Source organism: Erithacus rubecula, assembly GCF_903797595.1.
Source record: "Erithacus rubecula genome assembly, chromosome: 1".
Classification (NCBI taxonomy): Eukaryota; Metazoa; Chordata; class Aves; order Passeriformes; family Muscicapidae; genus Erithacus; species Erithacus rubecula.
The window spans coordinates 10244872-10264840 of NC_136658.1; the positions used below are offsets into that span (position 1 = coordinate 10244872).

Sequence of the window (19969 nt, forward strand, 5' to 3'; positions counted from 1 at the left end):
TTCATTCGGTGACACGGTTTGCTGTCGCTACGAGCAGCTCAGAAATTCCCCGGCGATGCTCCGGAAAGCGGCGCCGGTCCGAGCTGCTCTCGGCTCCCCCGCAGCGGGGCAAACCTCGCCTTCCCGGGGGCTCCCGCAGCGGGGAAGGACGCGGAGCCCTGCCCGGGGAGGCGCGGGGCGGCCGCCAGCGCCGGGCGCTCGCAAGATGGAGGCGGGCGGTGTGACAGGGCGGGGAAGGGGCCGGGCGGGGGCTGCGCCCGGGGCAGGTGCGCGGGGCGGCGCCGCCGGGAGCCGCAGCCGGGCCGAGGGCGGCGCTCGGCGCTCCGGGAGCGGCAGCGGGGCCGGAGCGGGGCTGCGCCGCTCCCCCCGCCGGGCGGTGACTCGGGCTCCCCCTCCCGCTCCGCCTCCCGCCCCGCTCGCCCAGCCCGGGCCCGGCCCAGCCGCCGCCGCTGCTCGGCGCCGCCGCCACCCGCCGAGCCCGGGGCGCCGCCGGGAGCCGCGCGGGGGCCATGACGGTGGAGCAGAACGTGCTGCAGCCCGGCGGCGCGGCCAAGGTGAGTCTCCGCCGGGGCCCGGCCTGCAGCGGCTCCGCGTCCTCCCCGCCGCGCCCGGGCCTGGCCGCGCCCGCTCCGGCCCCCGCCGCTTCCCCCCCCCGCGCCCGTGCCCGTGCCCGGCTTCTCCCGGGCCTTCCCCGTGCCGCGGCCTCGCCTGGGCCCCGCCGCTCCCGCGGCCGCGGAGCCGCAGCGGGGGCCGCTGCCGGCCCGGCCGCGGGTCATCCCGGCCCCGGGCTCGGCGCTGCCCTCGGGGGAGCCCCGGGCGGGCCTGTTGCGCTCGCAGGCCGCCGGGCAGAGCGGCGGCTCCGGGGCTGGGCGGGAGGAGCGCGGGGTCCCGGCCGAGCGCCCCGCGGGCCCGGGGAGATGCTGCCCATGCCCGGCGTGACCCTGCAGCGCCGGCACCCGCGCCTGCCAAAGGTGAACGCTATTTCCAGCGAGTGACGCGCTCCTGCTGGAGTGAAAAAGTGCCGGGTTTGGAGACTTGTGTTAACGTGCATCATGGAACGGGGTTAAGGAATGACGGCGCTTACCAGGCTCTTACTGTGCGCCAGGACTCTCTGTCAAAAGAAGAAAAAAAAGGGATACCTTCTAAAGCTTTCCTTCGCTTGAGCTGAACTGTCAAGAGAAATGTCTAAAACTAAATTGCAGTGCTTTTAAAATGATGTGTTTTAAAGGTAATTTGTAGGTTAACGCCACTCTCAGAGGTATGACTGTTGCCTCTTCCCTGATTTTTCTTAATGTTTTAATGGCATGTGCTGCCTGCATAAGAGGATAAAGGTGTATGTGCTTTGGTGTAGTCGGTGTGGAAGTTAAATGGCTGCAGCCGAAGGGTGGACAGTGGGAATGTGCTGATCAGGGTGCAATAGACTAAAGCGGTACCACTCGCATTTATGAAGATTTTTGGAGGAAGGGCGTGTCAGGCCGAGGACTGCTCTGGTAGTTGGAAGTTGTTAGCAGTGATTTTGGCCGCTGCAGCAGGAAGGCGAGGGCTGAAGGGGCTGATTTTGTTCCTCTCTCGGTGTTTTCAGTTGGGGTGTGCTCGCAGGTGAATGTAGCACATTCGCTGCTACTTGTGCCTGCCGTGTTTGGAAACGGGTGTTGCTGCTGTGCATGTGACAACTTTAGTGAACAAGTTTATCTTTTACAAAACCTCTTGTCAGTGGTTTACTTAATATATTGTAATTATCACATCAGATACATGGTGCCTTTTGGCCCTGATCAGTGCTGCCTATTTGTGCTTTCTGACAATAATCCTGAAGGAGAAATGTTATTTTTCAGCTAAACTAGAAGGATCCTTAGTTTTCTGCTAAACTAGTGCTTGTGGGTCAGTAGTTCAGATTCACTTGGGCTTCAAATCGAGGATAAGCCCAAAAGGAGGTTGAAGATTGATTGTGGTATATACCAGGTAATCCATGCTGCAGTAAAAAATAAAGCCAGCAATAATTCTGAAGTTGTAATCAGCATCTCTGGGTGATGGTCACTTTCTTAAATGTCTAGAGAAACTGAATAAAACATCAAGGTTTTTTCATGGCAGGGATTTTTAAAAAATAATTATTTCTGCTGAGTCGTCTGCAGATTATTTTATTATCTGCAATTGCTTGTTGCCTGTTTTATCCTGAATTGCATGCATTTAGGGAATGGGGAGAAGGCAAATCTTAAAAGTACTTGGTAAAAAAGCTTTATTTGACTCCAAAGTGAGTGTCCCATTGCTTAGTGAGATTAATGGTGAGCTAATTGGGTGACAAACTTTAACATTGATCAGGTATTTGCATATAAGAAGGCAAATGGTGAAGGTGCAGTGGGCTGATGGATAGGTGGAAGGTGGAGACACTACCATAGCACTAACTTATTGTTTTCCCTTGAAAGAGGAAAAACCTGATCTCTGCAAATAAGGGAGTTTGTTCTGGACACTTTGAAGTTTGTTACAATTATTATCTGTTAGCATGAAGAAGCCACATACAAAAATAAATATATTTGGTTTACAAGAGATGCCTAAGTCATCAGCATACCTTATTCAGAGCCATGGTTCCCAACATTGTTCATTAGATGTTTTCTTACTGTCATGCAGGAAGTGTGTGTCAAACTAAAGCAGCACTTGGAGATGTAGGTTTGTATTAATAAATGCTCTAACTACAAACAGCCCATTTCCCACTGAAGCTATCTTTAGCTTATTGTGTAGTTAAAGCAGCTGCATCAGGTCAAAAGAAGTTTTTTCTTTCATCTCTACTGGTCATCTTGACCCATAGTTAAAACTTGTAATTTATGTCCTGAAGCAAATAATTATATTATTCTTGTTGCTCATGGCCCTTGTGTGTTTATCTGACATTGTTCAGTGTCTGAAGGTTATAGGTAATGTTCACAGTAAAACTAAAATAAAGCATGTGAATAAAGGTAAACAAAATGTCAAGTTTTAAAAAAAAGTGTCCAATCTTTTTTTTTTTTCTTTTTTGTCGGGCAATTTGCTGCTGAGGAACTAAGGCACGTGTGTTGCAGGATTTCCCAAACTACATGGCTGGTGCCTGCATGCATCAATTTTTCCTCCTGGAGGGAAATTTCCCCAGGCTGCCCCTCGTGCTGTGCAGACCCTTCCCTCATCCAGTGTCCCCTTCACAGGGAGTTCAGGGGCTGGGTGAATGGTGGTTTTTCTGGGAACTGGAGTTACATTATGGGGAGGTCAAACATGTTTCAGCATTGCCTCAGCTCTGGTAATTACTGTGATGGTCATCTCGGAACAGCAGATTGAAGAAGCTGGGTTTTAATTGGTGGCACTTAGCTGGCCTCTCAGCAATGTGTGTTATCAAGTTCTGCTGCTTCTGGAGAGAGCCTGACATTTGGTTGATACACGGATTTAAAGGCTGTTTTATCTGTCCTTTGGTTTCCCACACCCACTGTTATTTCAGACTTGTGATTGAACAGTGCATTGCCAGTGTAATCTCAGGAATAGTAGAATAGAGCTGTGTCAGCTCAGCTCATTTTTCTTTGTCATAAAGAAGCACAAATTTATAAGGATATTTACCACTTGAAATAATGCCTGGCTTAAAGCAAGGTGTGGTACTAAATTCTTCTCTTGCTTTTTTTGGGGATAAAAAGGAAAAATTGTGCTAGCTCATTCATGCTTCTGCTGTGCTTGTCCCCTGGTTTTGATGTAGTTATTATTTGAAGATTTAGCTAATAATACAACACTGAGTATTTTTTTTTTCCTAAAAGCAATAGCTGCTTCATGCAGAGGATGACAGTCATCTGGCTTCACCAATTGGCACGGTGCAGTCCTGAATGGCAGGAAGTGATTGCAAAGTATCTACTTTGAGCACCTGGTACGAAAAGAAGGTATCTTGGGAGCTGTGTACTCTTTTTTTCCCCCCTTCATCTTAATAGGTGGCAACCTTCCAAGGATTTAAAATCCAAACTTTTAAAATCTCAGTATTTTGAAAGTTGAGTTCAGGGTTGTGTGGTAGATTTGAGAGGCTGCAGGCTCCCTCTCTCATTACAAGGCCAGAGCCACTCTTGCCTGTGACCAACATGCAGATGCCCCTTTGCACCTGAGAAATGGCCCCTGGTCATGGAATGAGGATGGTTTCTGCATGTCCCCATGAATAGGGAGCTGTCTGTGTTTGGACTGTGTGACAGGCAGGCTTGAAGGGCTTGAATATGGAGGGTACAGCTGCCAGTGCTGGTACCCAGAGCTTTACTACCTCTTTGTCCAGGAGGAGCAGAATAACAACACTGGTTTCCTGAAAGTGTTTGCACCAACTACTAAGTCATTTGCAAACATTACTTAAAGTACTGTGGAGTTAGGCATCTTGTTCTGTATTTAGGAAGTTCATATCAAAAGACTTTATAATATTTGTAGTTACACCTTTGACTCAGATTCCTGTTGTTATATCTGAAAGCAGAGCAAGGTGCAAAGGGCAGTGATTCAAAGTAATTTTGAAAGCTCTTGTCAAACTGGTCTGCTGAATGTCTTCTGGTTTTGTGACTGTTCTGATGGATTTTGGTGGGAGTGGGTGGAGGTGAGGTTAGTTTTGTTCTTTTTTCTTTTTTTCAACCTTGCTGAATCTTGGAGCTTGCTTGAATCTTGGTATAGTATGATATGAATCAGCACCTTCATGAAACCTTTAACAGCAGTTTAAAATTTTCTGCTTTCAGAAACCTTTCACAGAAATTCAGTAATCATTTTGATTGTGTTTGCAGGAGTTTACAAGTATAGTGCTATCATTAGAATTTTTCTGAAATAATGTTTTTAAATATGTTCAGTCTGCACCTTGAAAGAAAGATACTGCTTCAGAAATATGAAAGTGTAAAGTTTATAGATTTTCCTGGAAACCTTTTGTAGTGTTATTTTAAAATATCTGTAATAAATCCTTAACACACATTCCCTCCTCCCCCCCTCGCCCCCACCTAATTTTTAGGATAACCCTATATTCATAGCTACTATGAGCAGCAACTACAAAAGATGGTAATGCCCATCAACTTCTATGAAAAGGTCAAAAATCAAATTACCCATATCTTAAAATAGAAAAATATTTCACATTTTAAAAAGTGCTTCATAAAGATAAGTGGAAGGATAATTGAACAATTGCCTTTCTTACACTTTTGTGCCTAAGAAGATATGTTGTGGCCAGCATTTCCTTAATTCTGTGGGGATACAGCTGGTGTCCATGGACTTGGCAACTAAAGGGGAATGAAAGGTAGAACAGAAGATGAAATTTTTTGTTCTTCTCTTCTTCCCTGCTGAAGGACCCATCCAAGAGTTGAGAGCCCAGTTTTTCAGTCCCTGAGCAGCTGCCTCTATAGCTGCAGTGATGTGAATGGTGATGTTCAGGGGTGGCCTGGGTGCTGGGGACAACATGGCTGGTTTGGTAAATCAGCCTGGGGCCCCAGGGCACTTGGAGGATGCCTTTTCAGGCTGGGCCCACATCTTTGCAGAACCAGAAGGGAGGTCCCTGACACTCACCTGTGCCTGGAGTTGTCTGAGGAACTGCATCAGTCACCCCCATACAGCCATTGCTGGCAGTGCCAGTGACAGGGGGATTATTGAGGTGCCCAGAGCTGCCTAAAGAAATATTAAAATAATATTGCTCTTTGCTTTCTCTAGTGAAGATACTGATTTTTGACTCCCAGCTGGTCAAGAGTCAAATGTGACATTCCTGGTATTCCTTAGTATAAAAAGTAAACAGAAAGCTTAAGAGCTGTGTCTTCACTTACATGTTTTTCATGTAGGAACAAATTCTTTTAAAGGCCTGAATTTTTGCTTTTGTTTTTTTGGTTGTGTTTTTGGTTTTTTAAAAATTGGTTTTCTATTCTTGTTAGGGAACAGAACTCTTAAAAATCTGAGGGGGATGTGTGTGTATGTGTGAGTTGCTGGGACATGACTGAGAGAGAAAAGTCTTTTCTACTTTCTCTGAGTAGAAAAGCCACAGGTCTGGGAGCAGATTTTCTTGGAAATGAAAGTAACTTGATGGTTTTCAGTTTCTAGTTCTCTTGTGATAACCACTGTGATTATTTTAAAGTGCGTGAAGTTGCCTTGAGTGACAGTGAAGGGTGGTGTGTGTATATTTCTTTTTTTGTTTGGTTTTTGGTTTTTGTTAGGGTTTTTTGTTTATTTCTTTGTTTGCTTGGGATGGTTTTACCTGGCTTTGTTATTAAACTTCCCTGAAAAACCCTGGTGACCAGTGTGATGGTCTTCAGTCAGCAAATGGGCACCTCCAAATTGGAAGAATTCAGATTCTCAGCAGGGGCCTGTTGACAAGTTAGAGTATTAGGTGAGTAATGTAGGTGAGGCTGTTATGACAATGTCTTTCAAAAGGATTTTTTGAATTCAGGGTAGATCAGTCTTTATTTCACTTATTTCATTTATTTCATAATGAGAGAGATGGCTTTTGTTTGCTGATGATTCCACTTTTCAGTTGGGGTGCTGTTAAAGAAGTCAGCATCTGCCTAGAGTGGAAAATATTAGCTTGGAGTGAAAATGGGTTCAGTTTCAGTAGTCAAGTGAATCTAATGTCACTCATGTGTGACTTCTGCCAGGGAGCTGAGTGTGTGATAGATGGGATGAAAACTCTTTGGGACTGTGATATGTCCAGTGTTCTGGTTAATGGGTGGTCAAGAATAATTAATAGGGAAAAGCTGATACTGTGAATCACAGGAGTTTATTGTATGCAAAACCATGCAAGTTGAAAGCTTTCTATAAGCTCAGCTTTTTTATTATTTAAAAAAGGGAGAGAATACTAAAGCTGTGAGGCTGAAGGAAAGGTGAGGTGGTGAGATGCCTTCCTGCAGAGCATACCTTGCATGATAGTACAAACTCAGGCTTTGTGCCAAGTAAAGGTACAAACTCAGGCTTGATGCCAAGCAAAAGGAAATACTTTTGGCTGTTTCCTCAAGCTGATGAATGCCATCTCTTGCTGTTTCTTGTGAACACTTCTAGTTCTTATTTTGGCAACACAGTGTGTTCTGAGCAGCACATGTCAGATTTTTCCATATTACTTTACATTAATACCATGCTGAATATATATGCTGTCATAACCTGTATTGTGTCTGCACACCTCAGCCAAGCTTGCAGGTAAAATCAGGAGCAGCTGTAGTGTGTGCTGTGGTGACCATGTTAAATCTTGCTTTCTTCCAGCATTGCAGTTTGTTCTCTCTTTATATTGCAGGATTTACATTTTTTTATTGCTAGATTTCTGTAGGACTTCAAAACTTGCAATTCATAAGAGCTCTACAGACCACTAGTGGAAAATTTTCATGAAACTTCTTTTTGAATGATCCTTCATGCTCTGTTTCCACCCCATTTTTCAGAAGTGGATAAAGTGTCTCTTGGCTGCAGAGGGTTTCACCTCCCTGCCTCAGTATTTGAGGCGAGTACACCAGTCTGTGTTCTGGAGTGGCTGTGGGGGTGTGCTGACTCCTGCTGACACTCACAGGGCTCTATCTTCTGGTAGAAGGTGGCTTTAGCATATTGAACTACACAGGAGCCTTCCTGTGGGAGTTGTGCACAATCTGTGGGTTTGGGCTTTCAAGTGAATGAAATGTTAAGCAACATTGTCTCAAAATGTTGAGGTTACTGTGAAGTGCTGTGAAGAAGAACTGTGTCGTAAGATGGTGTAGAGGACAGATTGACACAAAATGTCATGAGCTAGACACTGTGATGACTTCAGATGTTGGTGGCAGGCTTTGTGAGTTCTCTTCTGTTGAATTGTAGTGTGGTTTTCCCATGTATTTAGTAACATCATTCATCCTAAGCATTTGAAAATCATAATGAAAATAATCTATTCAGACTAGACTCTTGCAATTTAAGAAGGCACTAATTTTTTTTCTAGTTGAGTTGCATGGTTTTCACTGTTTTGTAAATGTCATTATCTTTTCTTTGCTACAAGGGACAAAATTCAGAAGCATGTTGAAAGCTATCAGAATGAGAGTTTCCCTGAAATATGGTATTACCTGCTGATGGGTCTTCAACAGGAGCAGCATTGTTGTGAGCAGTAGCACCACTGAATCCACATTTTTAAGGTATCTCTCCTCCTAACGGAGTTGGAGAAGTGGAATCCAAAGCACATGTGATGTGGAACAGCTTGAAGGCTGGACTGCAACTAGGTTAACTTTAAAAACATCACCTGACACAGATTTGTGTATGTAAAACACTTTTTTTAAAGGGCATCAGAAATATTGGTATGTGAATTTTAACAAGTTTTATTCTGAGATGCATAGCTTTGACTTGATGCTTTTGCTTATAGCTGGTTTCTGAATTATTTTACCTGGTGAAAATAAAATTATACTCTGCACAGTATTTCTTTTAAAATGTTTCTGTTATCAACTAATTGGCAAAAGTCAAGCTTATCAAAGTTTAGGTGCCAAGAAAATGCAGATTGTGTTTAAAATATCCTTAACTAATGCTTTTTAGACATAAGGTGAAAGCATATTTTCAGCTTTACAGTAAGCCGAGGTAGACAGAACAATATATTTAATAAAAGCTTGTCAGAGAGACATTAGTGTTTTCAAGGCATGTTTTCAAGGAGCTATTTAAATCTATTTGGCCCTTGTATTTTACCATGCACAGAATTTGTGGAAGTGAATGCTCATGATGCAATGGCATTCTATCTCCCTGTGGCTTCGTCCTGCCAATTGTCATCATTTCACTGGTGGTGTACCCAAAATCCAGAGGGCTCCCTTTAGAAGAGGGAAATGTTCACTTCACATTAGGGCTTGAGTATGAAGTGTAAAACTTTTGGATCATGATTTATGCAGCTGTATTTCATGCCAGTTTTTACTTTTGTTGAATAATAAATGGCAGGCTTGAAGTCACATGTGGTTTATGTCATAACTGTCCTCCTCACAGCTGTGTGACTCCAAGGAAAGTCAGATATCTGTGCTTGAAATTCCTATTCCTGTTCTCAAACCCAAAATGACACTTTCTGATTTTCAATCAAATTTCCATTAAAACATAAAGCCACTTAAAAACGTTGAATTAGCTGTGTTTTTACTGGGATTAAGCTGGGGAAAAAAAGGAGAGTGTCACACTGAAGTTGAAAATAGTATTCATTTACATTCAGGTGTGTGCTGTGAGAGTGCTTTAAAGTAATCATCAGGGAAAGGTTGACTGTACACTGACACATGACTTTTCTTCATTCTTTTCAGAAGAGGAGATGGCAGGAACAGACTCTTCTTTTTGGTTTCCTTTTATTCTTCTGAAAGTTAGTTACTTTGAAACAGTTGTTGGAAGAGTACTTTTCTTTTTTCCCCCCTAACACTTTACAATGTATAGGCATAAATAGTCTGCTTAGAGGACTGAATGCTATATTGTATCCCAGAAATCTTAGGTTATGACTGAGAAAGCATTCCTGTACTTTGCAGATATTAACTTTTGCTTTGTTTGGATATAGAACCATGGGAAAATATATGTGAACATTTAAAAGTTTGTAAATATGATTTTTTTTTTTTTTACAGCTAAGTAGCTTTATAAACAGCTTGCACCCTTCTTGGTGTTAGCTGTTTTCCCATCTGTCAGCTGCTTTTCTTCAAATTCTGCTTGTATCTCTTATGCAATTTCCTGCCTTTTGAGGACTTTTGTTTGTTTGTTTGTTTAGAGGCTTTCCCACTACCATGTAGTTTTCTCACTTGAGAATGTTTTAATTATTTGGTGGTAGCAATTGACAAGTTTTATTTAATTCTGGCATCTAAACTTACAACTATTTTTTTTATGGGGTACTAGAATTAGTCTTCTCTGTCTGTACCCCATTACTTTTTTGGAAATTAAAAAATAGCCAACAGCTTACTGGCAACTTGTAGAAGTTCTCTCTGGTCTTGAATGTGTTTTCTGGGACTTGGTGCTGAAAGCCACAGAAGGTCTCTTGTGACAGACCTGTCTGAACCACAGTTGTCCCCTCACCTGCCTGAGCTGCCTTTTTGGGTACAGTCTGCTGGTCTATGGGGTAAGCTCTGGATTTATTAATGGTGAAGATAGATAGATTTCCCCATCATCACCAGTTCCATCTCTTTCTGAGTTACTGTGTTGCCTTGAAGCTTTTTCTGGGGCTGATTTTAAGGTGACTGGTAAATGTGCTAGTGCTGAGTGGAGGGTGTGTGCAGTGCACAGGCTCTGCAGAGTTCTTAGAGGCCAGGGAAGGTCCTGAGTGCTTTGTGACCTAACTGATTAGAAAAGGATTGAAAATTTTGCTATCAGAGTTTATCATCTATTGTTTGATGGAGAATGTGTTGGCATAATACTGCTGCTAAGAAGGCTGCACAGAGTTTAAATTTTTGTTTCAAATAATTTTCCAAAAATGTGAACTTGTTAGATGAGTATTTCATACTGCTTTTATTCAATTTAGTTTCTGAGCTTTCCGGTAGATGTGTGGTGATGGCAGAAAATAATTCTTGCTGATATTGTTATGACACCACTGACACAAGGCAAGCTGGCAGGGCTGAATTACAGCAAATAGGGCTTACAAACCAAAGTTGTCATAGATTTCTTGAGACCATGTCTGAATGTATTAGAATGTAGCAGCTTCAGCTTTCTGTGGGAGGTGAGGCAAATGTGTGTTTCAATATAAGGTAATTCGAAGTCCATTAAAAAGGTCCCCCACCCAGAACTTTAAACAATTATTTTTTTCTTCTTTCTTCATGAAAGAAAACGGTCTATAAAATTCCAGTTGCTCTCTGTGTGGAGTGCAATGCTGAATTTACTTTTTCTTTACTTGTGATGTAGTAAAATTACATGCTGATCCTTGGTACAGATCTCACCATGTCTTTGAATACTGTGGTATTTCTGTGTTTGAGGTTCATTTCACCATCACCTGCATCTGTGGAGTTATTGCCCAATGTGAATGAAAGCTGCTGGCTGCCCTTCCCAGGCTGTGGTGTGGCAGTGGCCTTTCTGCAAGGACACAGCACATGCCAGCACCTCCCTGGTGCTTGACCCAGCAAAGGCTGGCTCTCCCCAGAAGCTGGAACTGTTGTCAGAAGCCTGTCACCTTCCAGTTCAGCACTGCCCCAGATTTCACATGGCTTAATGCTCTCTGTAGGCTCCTTGTTGTGCCTTGTGTGAGCCCCTCCCCAGGCTAAAAACATTTCTCTTCACACAATTTCTATTTAGATGATTAGTGGAGGGCAGGATAAGCTATCAAGTAATTTTACTGAATGCTGCAAACAGTGGTGTGTGACTTTCCTGATGTAATTTTGTTTTATAGTGCACCAGTAGTTGGGGAGGGGGGTGACCAATTAAGCTGTGGGATGAGTTCGCCTCTGGCAGACCTCACTGCTGTGGAGTAGAGGTGCCCCCACTCAGTTCTTCTTCCCAAACCCTCTGTGTTGTCTCCTCTAACTTCTTGTGGCCCAAGATGTGGGCAGGAGCAGGCAGTGTGATAGGAGCTGCACGCTGGCTGACCAAAGTGCTGGGAAGCCTGGGGATGCTGCTGAGGCTTTTGGGAATCTCTGGGGCCAGGCAAGGCTGCTGGAGGTGGCCTTGAGCTGTTTCTTTCAAGGGGCAGGAGGGCAGACTTGCCTGGGTACGTGCTCACTCTGTGATTACAAGGCATGTTTTTGTAGGATATCATGTTGCAATTTTTTTTTTAATTGGACTGAAAGGAAGAGCCTTTATTGAAAGGCTTTCTGTTAAGTTCAGTTGTTTGGTTTTTCCTATTCAAAACAGACAGCTGAGCTCTTTCCCTAAATGTGTCCCTTCTGTTGAATACAGTGGACTCATTGTAATACAGACCTTTCTGTGAAAAAGTGCAATTTAAATTTTATTTACAATTTCTTTGCTGTACTGTGCTGAATTTTGTGTGGAAAAATTGTGAAATCTTCCTGGTATCACTTACCTAGGGCATGTAGCAGAATTGTTTGAGGTGAAGTGGAAGCTTTGATCTTGGTGCCATTAACAGCTACAGTCAATGAAATCCTGCTGGATGTGTACACCTAAAGCAGGGAGTGGAGAACAGTGTATGGCATTTCAGCCCATGCAGGGGTGGGTCTGATTGTGCATGCTCATCTGAGAGAAATGTACACCAGGAGCACCACATCTGTCACTGAGGGATTTTTAATTCATCTCCCACTGGTGTAAGTTTTCTGCAGTAGTGCTTAAGTAGGATGGGGACTGCAGGAGACTTTCCCCCCCCCATCAGTTTCTCTCATTAGATAAAAGAAGAATTAAAGTAATGGCAGTGAAAAAACTCATTCTTGTAAAGCTACTGCTCCACAACAGTTGAACCCAGTGGAAATTGATGCAGTCTTTGTCTCATCCCCTCAGTTGTCTCACCCCTGGTTCTCACTAAGTTGTCAGGAAATTAATGAATGCAGAGAGTGACTCTCTGGTGGTTTATTGAGAGCCTGGCCTGGCTTGCCAGAGATTTGGGTGAGTGGTGGTGCTGGCTCCCAGGGACCAGTGGCATCTGGCAGCACCAGCCTGGGCTGGCCAGCACTGGCAGGAGCTACAGCCTGGGAAGAACAGCTGACTCTGAAGCAGCTTGTGGTGTGACAGCTCCTGTGAGTGTTATTGTTTGTAAGTGTTGCAGAGCCTGGAATCCCACTGATCTGAGGACACTTGGAATTTCCAGAGTTGGTTTGTTTGCTCCTAGAATAGTTGCCCTTGTTATCATAATGACAGAGTCAGGAGGATGAATGGGGCTAGCTTGGCGTTTCCTTGGGAGCTTTTCTGTATTATGCAGAGCAGGGTGAGGCTATCATCATGTCTGTTTGGAGAAGAACAGTCCTATAAATATGCTGAATCTTTGAATGGGCTAGTGGGACTGCCTTTTCCATTTGGGGACTGTCAAGAGCATCCATGAGCCAGAATAGCTTGTATTTGATGTGATGGGTTAAACTGTGATTGGGATGCAAAGGAAAGTATCTCAAAGTGTAAGAATGTGGATCTCACGGCAGTGTTGTTTCAGACCAGAAAGACAAGAGTGAACATTGAATAGTGGCTACAGTAGAATTATACCCTAGACAATAGTCACTCCAGTGAGGAGAAAGCTTAAGTCTTGGTGGTGCTATCTGGTCAGACCCTGTAAAATGGGATGTTTATATATGATGGTAAATATCTGTGAATGGAAGTGAAAAATAAGGAAATAAACTTTTATAACAGAAAGTAGCCAGGAGGGATTGGAAAAATATCATAGAATCATAGAATTATCTAGATTGGAATGGATCTCAAAGCTCATTTTGTTCCAACACCCTGTGCCATGGGCAGGGACACCTTCCACCAGACCAGGTTTCTCAGAGCCCCATCCAGCCTGGCCTTGAAAAGTCCCAGGGATGGGGCATCCACAGCTTCTCTGGGTAGCTGTGCCAGTGCCTCACTGCCCTGACAGTCAAGAATTTCTTCCAAATATTAATCTAAACTTACTCTCAGTTTAACACCATTCTGTCTTGCCCTGTCACTCCAGACCATTGTAAATAGTCTCTCTCACCTTTCCTGTAGGCTCCCTTCAGGTACAGGTACAATTAGGTCATCTTGAAGTCTTCCCTTTTTCAGTCTGAATAGCCCCATTTCTCTCAGCCTTTTCTCATATGTGTGTATGTGTATCCTGCTTTAGCAGGGTGTTGCTGATGTCCAGAAGCCTCTTCCAACCCCTACCCCTGTGGCTCTGTGTATGTGTCTTTATGTACACACAGTTTACAGTGTATCTGTCTTCCTCCACCCTCCTTTCTATCTGTATAACATTGCTTCTGTCTGACCCCTCTGGTTTTAGTCTGCCATGGCTTGTGCATGTTTTTGGCAGGTCACTTGGTGTTGGGAGGTGGGATGGGCTGTGAGCCACTGGTACCATGGCACAGCTGTGTTCCGTAGTGGGCTCTTGGAGGAATCCCCCTGAATTTTGTGTAGTTTACAGATAATATGTGCTGGTGCTTTGAAAGGCCCCTCCTGCTGCCACCACTGACTAATCACCCAACAGACCTGAATTAGAGCAGAGAGATTTTTTTGCTAATTACTGTCACAGTTACTGGAGTATGAAAGAATCAAAAGCAATTTTTGTGAAGCAGATTTTTCTGTGGCAGTTCCAGTGAATGCAACCTGAAGTTTAAGTTATGTCTAGTTAAGTGAAACTGAAGATCTCATTGGTTTTAGTGTACTTAATTAATTTCAGAGCTGCTGTCATTACTATTGGGAAGCTCACTGTTATGCTGAGCAGGGTATGGAGAAATCATGATGGTTTAAAACACACACAGACCTCAAAATTCTCAGTAACTTTACATCTCTGACACCCTTTTATTTTCAGTAAGTACTGAGATTGCTATCTTTTCTTGATTATTATCCTGTCACTGAGGCTCATTTGGGACTAGCTATCAGTAACAACTAGAAACACAGACTCAAGAAGCAGTATTCATAAATCAGTTCGTAGACTAATTTTAAAACTTCCCCCTGTGAACTGAGCAGGTGGTTTTCCTGCTGGTTGCAAGAGTATTCCCCATGCAGGTGGTGGTTTGGCTCATAACTTCTGGGTGGTTATCTCATGTTGTGTAGAAACCTTAATATCAGACATTGAAATTCATTAAAAATTTGTTTCCATGCTTGTTAAAGCATGGAAATCTTATGAGGGTATTCAGTGCGTTGTCTAGGATCAATATAGGTTACATAAAACTATGATTAAGTAGAATCCTTAATTTAATTACACACTTAAGTAGTGCCCTCAAACCTTTTTCCCCCTTTAAGTTTTATTTGGGCTAGGCTGTGGTTGGCTAAAAGTTCCTGCCATACACTGTGTCCTTTTGCTCCTTGAAATAAGTTTTTGCTCTTAGTCCAGTTGCACTTTGTACAAGCTGCTGCTGTAATTGTCAGATTTTGGCAGCCTGTGCAGAGCTGTCCCAGACTGAAAATCTGCTGTCTTTGTGCATGTCCTTTGCTCTCCACAGGTGATTTTTGTCTGAACCAAAGCTGAGGTGCATTTTGCATTAGAGTGTGTGTAAAAATATATCTCTACCTACTTTCTTTGAGGATACAATGTCATATAAGAGGTTTCTCTTTTCATACCTGAACAAAAGGAAGCCCAGTTAGATGCTGGGCAAGGGAGCCTAATTCTGTTGTGCTTTAAGGAACACCTTAGAGCAGTTGCAGAGATTTCACTTGGTCTTTGCAGCTGCAAATTAGTGCTTTAAAACATACATGTGTACATATAGCCACTTTCTAATTTATATATTTTTATAAATACATTTATTCTGCTCATACATGGAGAAAAATCTTGAGGACAGAGCTGGGAAAAACAAAGCTTTCTAGAACTGACTGCATGTTTTCCCTGTGTTTCAACTCCATATTTTCATGGAAGGAGTCAGTTTTTGTTTGCCTATTTGGAACTTGACCAACAACATATTTAGAAAATGTTAATGTATCTGTTGCTGGAAGCTGTAATGTACAGCAGTGTCTGTGGGCCTTTCAGCTATTCCTGGGAGATATGATTAATGTGGCAGAAAATTATATTCACAGTAGTAATTGAGGGTCTTTAGTATGCTTGTCCTTTGTATGTTAAACTATTTCTGTTTGTTTGTTTGTTTGTAGCAGAAACTTAAAGCCTGTTTATAGAGGATTACATTCATATAAGCTCTCAGTGTTCTTCTCTTTACAGCAGTATCATATGAGAAAACCAGATTATTAGCTACTTGTCTGCAAGCAATGACATTAGGAGGTCCTCTGCAGCTCAGGCTTCATTTGAATTGTCTTTAATGTAAAATACTTGTGCAATGTCATTTAATATTTCCTGCAATAAATAGGTCTTATAAATCAGTGTTGCACTAGAAAGTGAAGAAAGTGGGATTTGTGTGGAGTGCCTGGGTAAAGATGCCTTTCTCAGCATTTCCATTTTCTTGTTTGTTTCTGTCTCCAAATAAAAAGTATTCATCCCTCAAGAATCAGAATCATGGCCTGGATTGGAAGGCACCTTAAAGATCATCTCATTCCAACCTCCCTGCCATGGGCAGCAGCACCTTACACTAGACCAGGGTGTGCAGAGCCCCATCCAGTAGCCTGGCCTTGAACCCTTCTGGGGTTGGGGCACCCACAACCTCCCAGGGCAACCTGTTCTAGTGCCTCACCACCCTCACAGAAAAGAATTTTTTCTTGATACACAATCTAAACCTGCTCTCTGTCAGTTTGAAACCATTGCCCCTTGTCCTGTCGCTCCAGACCCTTGTAAATAATCTCTCTCCATTTTTCTTGTAGGCTCCTCTCATGTGGTGGAAAGCTGCAAGTCACCCCTAAGCCATCTCTGTTCAAGGCTGAACAATCCAAATTCTCTCTGCTTTTCCCCACAGGAGAAGCATTCCATATTTCTAATCAGCTTGGTGCCCCTAGAGCACTTTCATTATGTACTATTGAAATTGAGCTATGTTGTGAAGCCATAGATCCTGTTTTCTCCTGCTAATGGTTGGATCATCTCATTCATTCCTGAACATACAACTTTATCTGTGCTTGGGAATGGAAGAGGGTTGTTTTATCTTCTGAGTTTTTAAGTGTTTGTCTTGCAAATGCAAATATTTGGATGCTGCCATGAATAAAGCCAAAGTGTACATTTGCTTCTTCAGAAGCTACAGAGAGGACAAAATAAACAGATTAAAAGGTGGCTAATTTTTCCCCAAATTTTATCTTCACTGTAATTCAATATTAGTCAGTTTATGAGATTTGCCTTGTTCAAAAAAAGCATTTGTGTAATTTAGCTTTGATTGTAGGAAGTTATCAGAGTTTACAGTACTGTTGTGGAACTAATTTGGGCACAGTATCTCCCTAAGCTGATAGTAGTGCAGATCCTTTTCTGCTTCACTGGTGCTGGCACAGCTACTGAATATGCTATTGTGTGAGGTTATAAACCAGATAATCTTAATTGGGCATTTCCTGAGAACAAGGGAGGGATGGCTGAAAAAGGAGAGACTTAGAAATAAGGGCATGCATTCCTAATACACAAATTCGGCTTCCATCCAGGAAAATGGGAGAATTTCCTGTTAGTTAAAATCTTCCAAGAGCTGAAAGCCTGAAGATACATAGTGCATACCTCAGGGAGCCAGAGGAAAGGGAAAGGCTGGGAATAGCTTGTGCATGAAAGCCCCAGGGACTTTGTGGGGGGACTGAAGAGTGTGAACAGCTGGATCCCCAGGCAGCCACAGCATCAGTGGAACATCTCCTGTGTGGCCAAGGACTTGGGGCACCCTGCACAGTCTGGTGCCCAAGATCAGGTCCTGGGGGCTTTTTAGAGCTGAGTCAAATGCTGATCAGGCTCCATGGAGAATGGGTGTGTGTGTGACATATGTGCACATATGTCCTAATACTGCAGATACTCCTGGAGTCTTGACTCACTAAACTGGAGGATCTCTGTTGGAGAAAAGGTACAGAATGAGTCATGTAAATTTGAGGATAGGATGGCAAACAGAAGTAGGTACAGGCAGATAGAAAAGAATGGAGGATCTGGGTTTTGTCTCCATTTGAAAGGAGAGGCTGCTTAATAAACTGAATTAAAGTGCAGTGAATTATAATTCAAAATTTGCTGAGGCAAGGTTGGAAGAAATAAAGAATCAGGAAAAAGCTGTATTGAAAAAATATGGCAGCTTTTTTTATGTTAGAGCTGGTAGTTGTGATCTGAAACTTCCCTCACTGACCTGATTTCATGAACCTGCATTGGTACTTCATTTTTTATCTTTGTTTTAGCATAGGGTGAACTCTTTTTGGCATTTTTGGTTTTAGCCTGAGAGTGAATTATTATTATAATTGTTTAATGTATCTATGTGGTTTTGGAATTTGATGGTCTATATGCTACAGTCACTTCAACTTGTTAGCCCAAGATTCTTGAGCTTTTAGGATAAATGTAATCAGAATGAACATTAATTAGGAGTAAGGAGGGTGGCTTGCTTTATATGTGGAAGTCTCTGTTGTATTGTATTTATTATTCTACTTCTTATCATACAGAAGAGACTTAACTGTTTGGCAGTTGCACTAGAAATTGATCTCCAAGCTTCAGTCATTGGTAGTAGCAGCACAAGTTTCCTGTATGCCACAATAACCAGAGCTAAAGGAATATTATTCAAAATAAATTAAATTTAGCCATTTTGACTTTGTAAAATAGTACAGATGCACTAAAGTCACATCAAGAATTAAGTAATACAAGCACTCTGAATATGGTTGCAATTGTTTCATAAGTGTCTTAAGTGAAAAAAAAAACCAAAAAGAAAATTGAATCTCATCTGCTGATGGTGAATGAAGAAGGGGTTTGATAGGTGCCTGCTCTGTCACTTGTAATGAAAAGAAATCAAATTACTTGTGTTAATACAGTTTCATGACTTTCATGGGTGATAACATACTGTCATTATAATAGTGAAGGAGAATAATGAAAAGTTGAACATCCAGTTTCAGGAAAGGTCAGTGCACAGTAAAGAGGATGGATGTAGTTACATCAGATTTGTGAGGATGAGGGAAGATGGTGAATTTGTGGAAGAGAAGGCTACCAGTCAGAGTTTTTAGCTGCCTTATGCAGTTTTACAATTGTTTCTGAACATCTGGTAGTCTATTAGCAAGTATTAAAATAACATGTTGATTAGCTGGAAATAATTTCAATTACACTCCTTCTAGAAAGGGAATGTGTCCATTCTTGAACTTACACGTTTTGAAATAAAGAAATTAAAAATTAGTGGCAACTTGTCCACATTTAGCTGAAGCAACAGTAACATCTAAACCAGACAAGTGCCCCAAAGTTCCATTTAAGGTATTCAGGAAAACTGTTGATTTTCCTCTTAATTCCTGTCACTTCTAACACTTCTAACAATGATGCTTATGTTCTTCATTAATTACCAGTCAGAAATTCTGGATCTGAGTACCTTAATCTCTTGGCCCTAAAATCAAGTATACTTAGATACTTAAATCATTTCTTGATGAGAAAGGAGCATCTCTGGGTGCAGTTGTGCTCTGTTAAATGTGTATGTCCATGGGAAGGAGGCCTTGAAACACAGCTTTTACACTGGAATACTGAAATGTGGATAGAAACTACAGATGTCTAAGTTTATAAGTCACAGCTGTGCTCATAAATTAACAGCCAATATTTTGAGCTGCTAAGAGATTGTTTGTTGGTAAACTGTCTCTTCTGTCTTTTTCCAGTCTCTGTGAACGATAAATATCCTCCAATCACCCTTTTCAAGTGTTGTATATATTGTGGAAGATACAGAAATCTGTTATAACTTGTTATAATAATTCATAGTGAAACTATTTTCTGTTTTGTTCACCATGATGTTGATGGCAAATAAAATAAGAAATCCACTTTATTTCCATGATCTTGAATTGCTGCTGCTAGTTTTAATGCTGCTGTAATTATTTTTCCTGAATACTCTATTTCAATTCTTTGATTCTTACCAGACTTAGGGGGAGGAAAGAAACTTTATCGGGGAAACAAGTTGTGGCTTTTTGCTATGAAATGCACAGAGTAAACAAATGAGAGGATGAGAGATTGGGATAGAGTGGGAGTTTGTTTTCCTGCTTCCCTTCACTTTTCTTGTGCCAACAGAAGGGTTTTTAAAAGGAACAGAAAAACGAAAGAGGCAAATTGGATTGTTAACAGTGTCTCTTAGGATCATAAATGAAGGGAAGATTGTGTATGTAATTCATAAACATCCTGAACTATACGCCTTCTATTTCAATTTATTAGGGCATGAAGTAGTGCCTGCCAGGTTAATTTCTCACTGGGGAATTCAGCATTCATGCAGATCTTAATTTCCTCCTCTATACAAGGGAGTGATAAGGGAAGAATAAGGGTATTTGAATATTTGATTCCAGATAATTCAGTTTAAAGATAGGTGTTTTAGAAGAAGCTGCAAGACAATTATAGCTGCTATTTTAAACTGAATTTGGAGAGTAGCAGGAGAGTGTTTATTTGTTCCCAATAGAAAGTATGCTTCTTTCATGCAAACAAAACCTTGTACTTTACAAAAATTTTCTTTCATGGATGAAATTA

General features: G+C 42.2%; 1 protein-coding gene across 3 annotated transcripts in view; it reads left to right on the forward strand.

Moving 5' to 3' along the window:
* The first annotated feature begins 308 nt into the window (after positions 1 to 308).
* Positions 309 to 19969, forward strand: part of USP25 (ubiquitin specific peptidase 25) — an 88003-nt gene continuing 68342 nt past the window's right edge. For 2 of the 3 annotated variants that reach the window (XM_079322741.1, XM_079322742.1), the window contains exon 1: positions 309 to 554. In XM_079322741.1, coding sequence (XP_079178867.1) covers positions 510 to 554 — 45 coding nt within the window. In that variant the 5' untranslated portion in view covers positions 309 to 509. The remainder of the gene's footprint in view (positions 555 to 19969) is intronic. The other variant, XM_079322743.1, reaches the window with a different exon arrangement.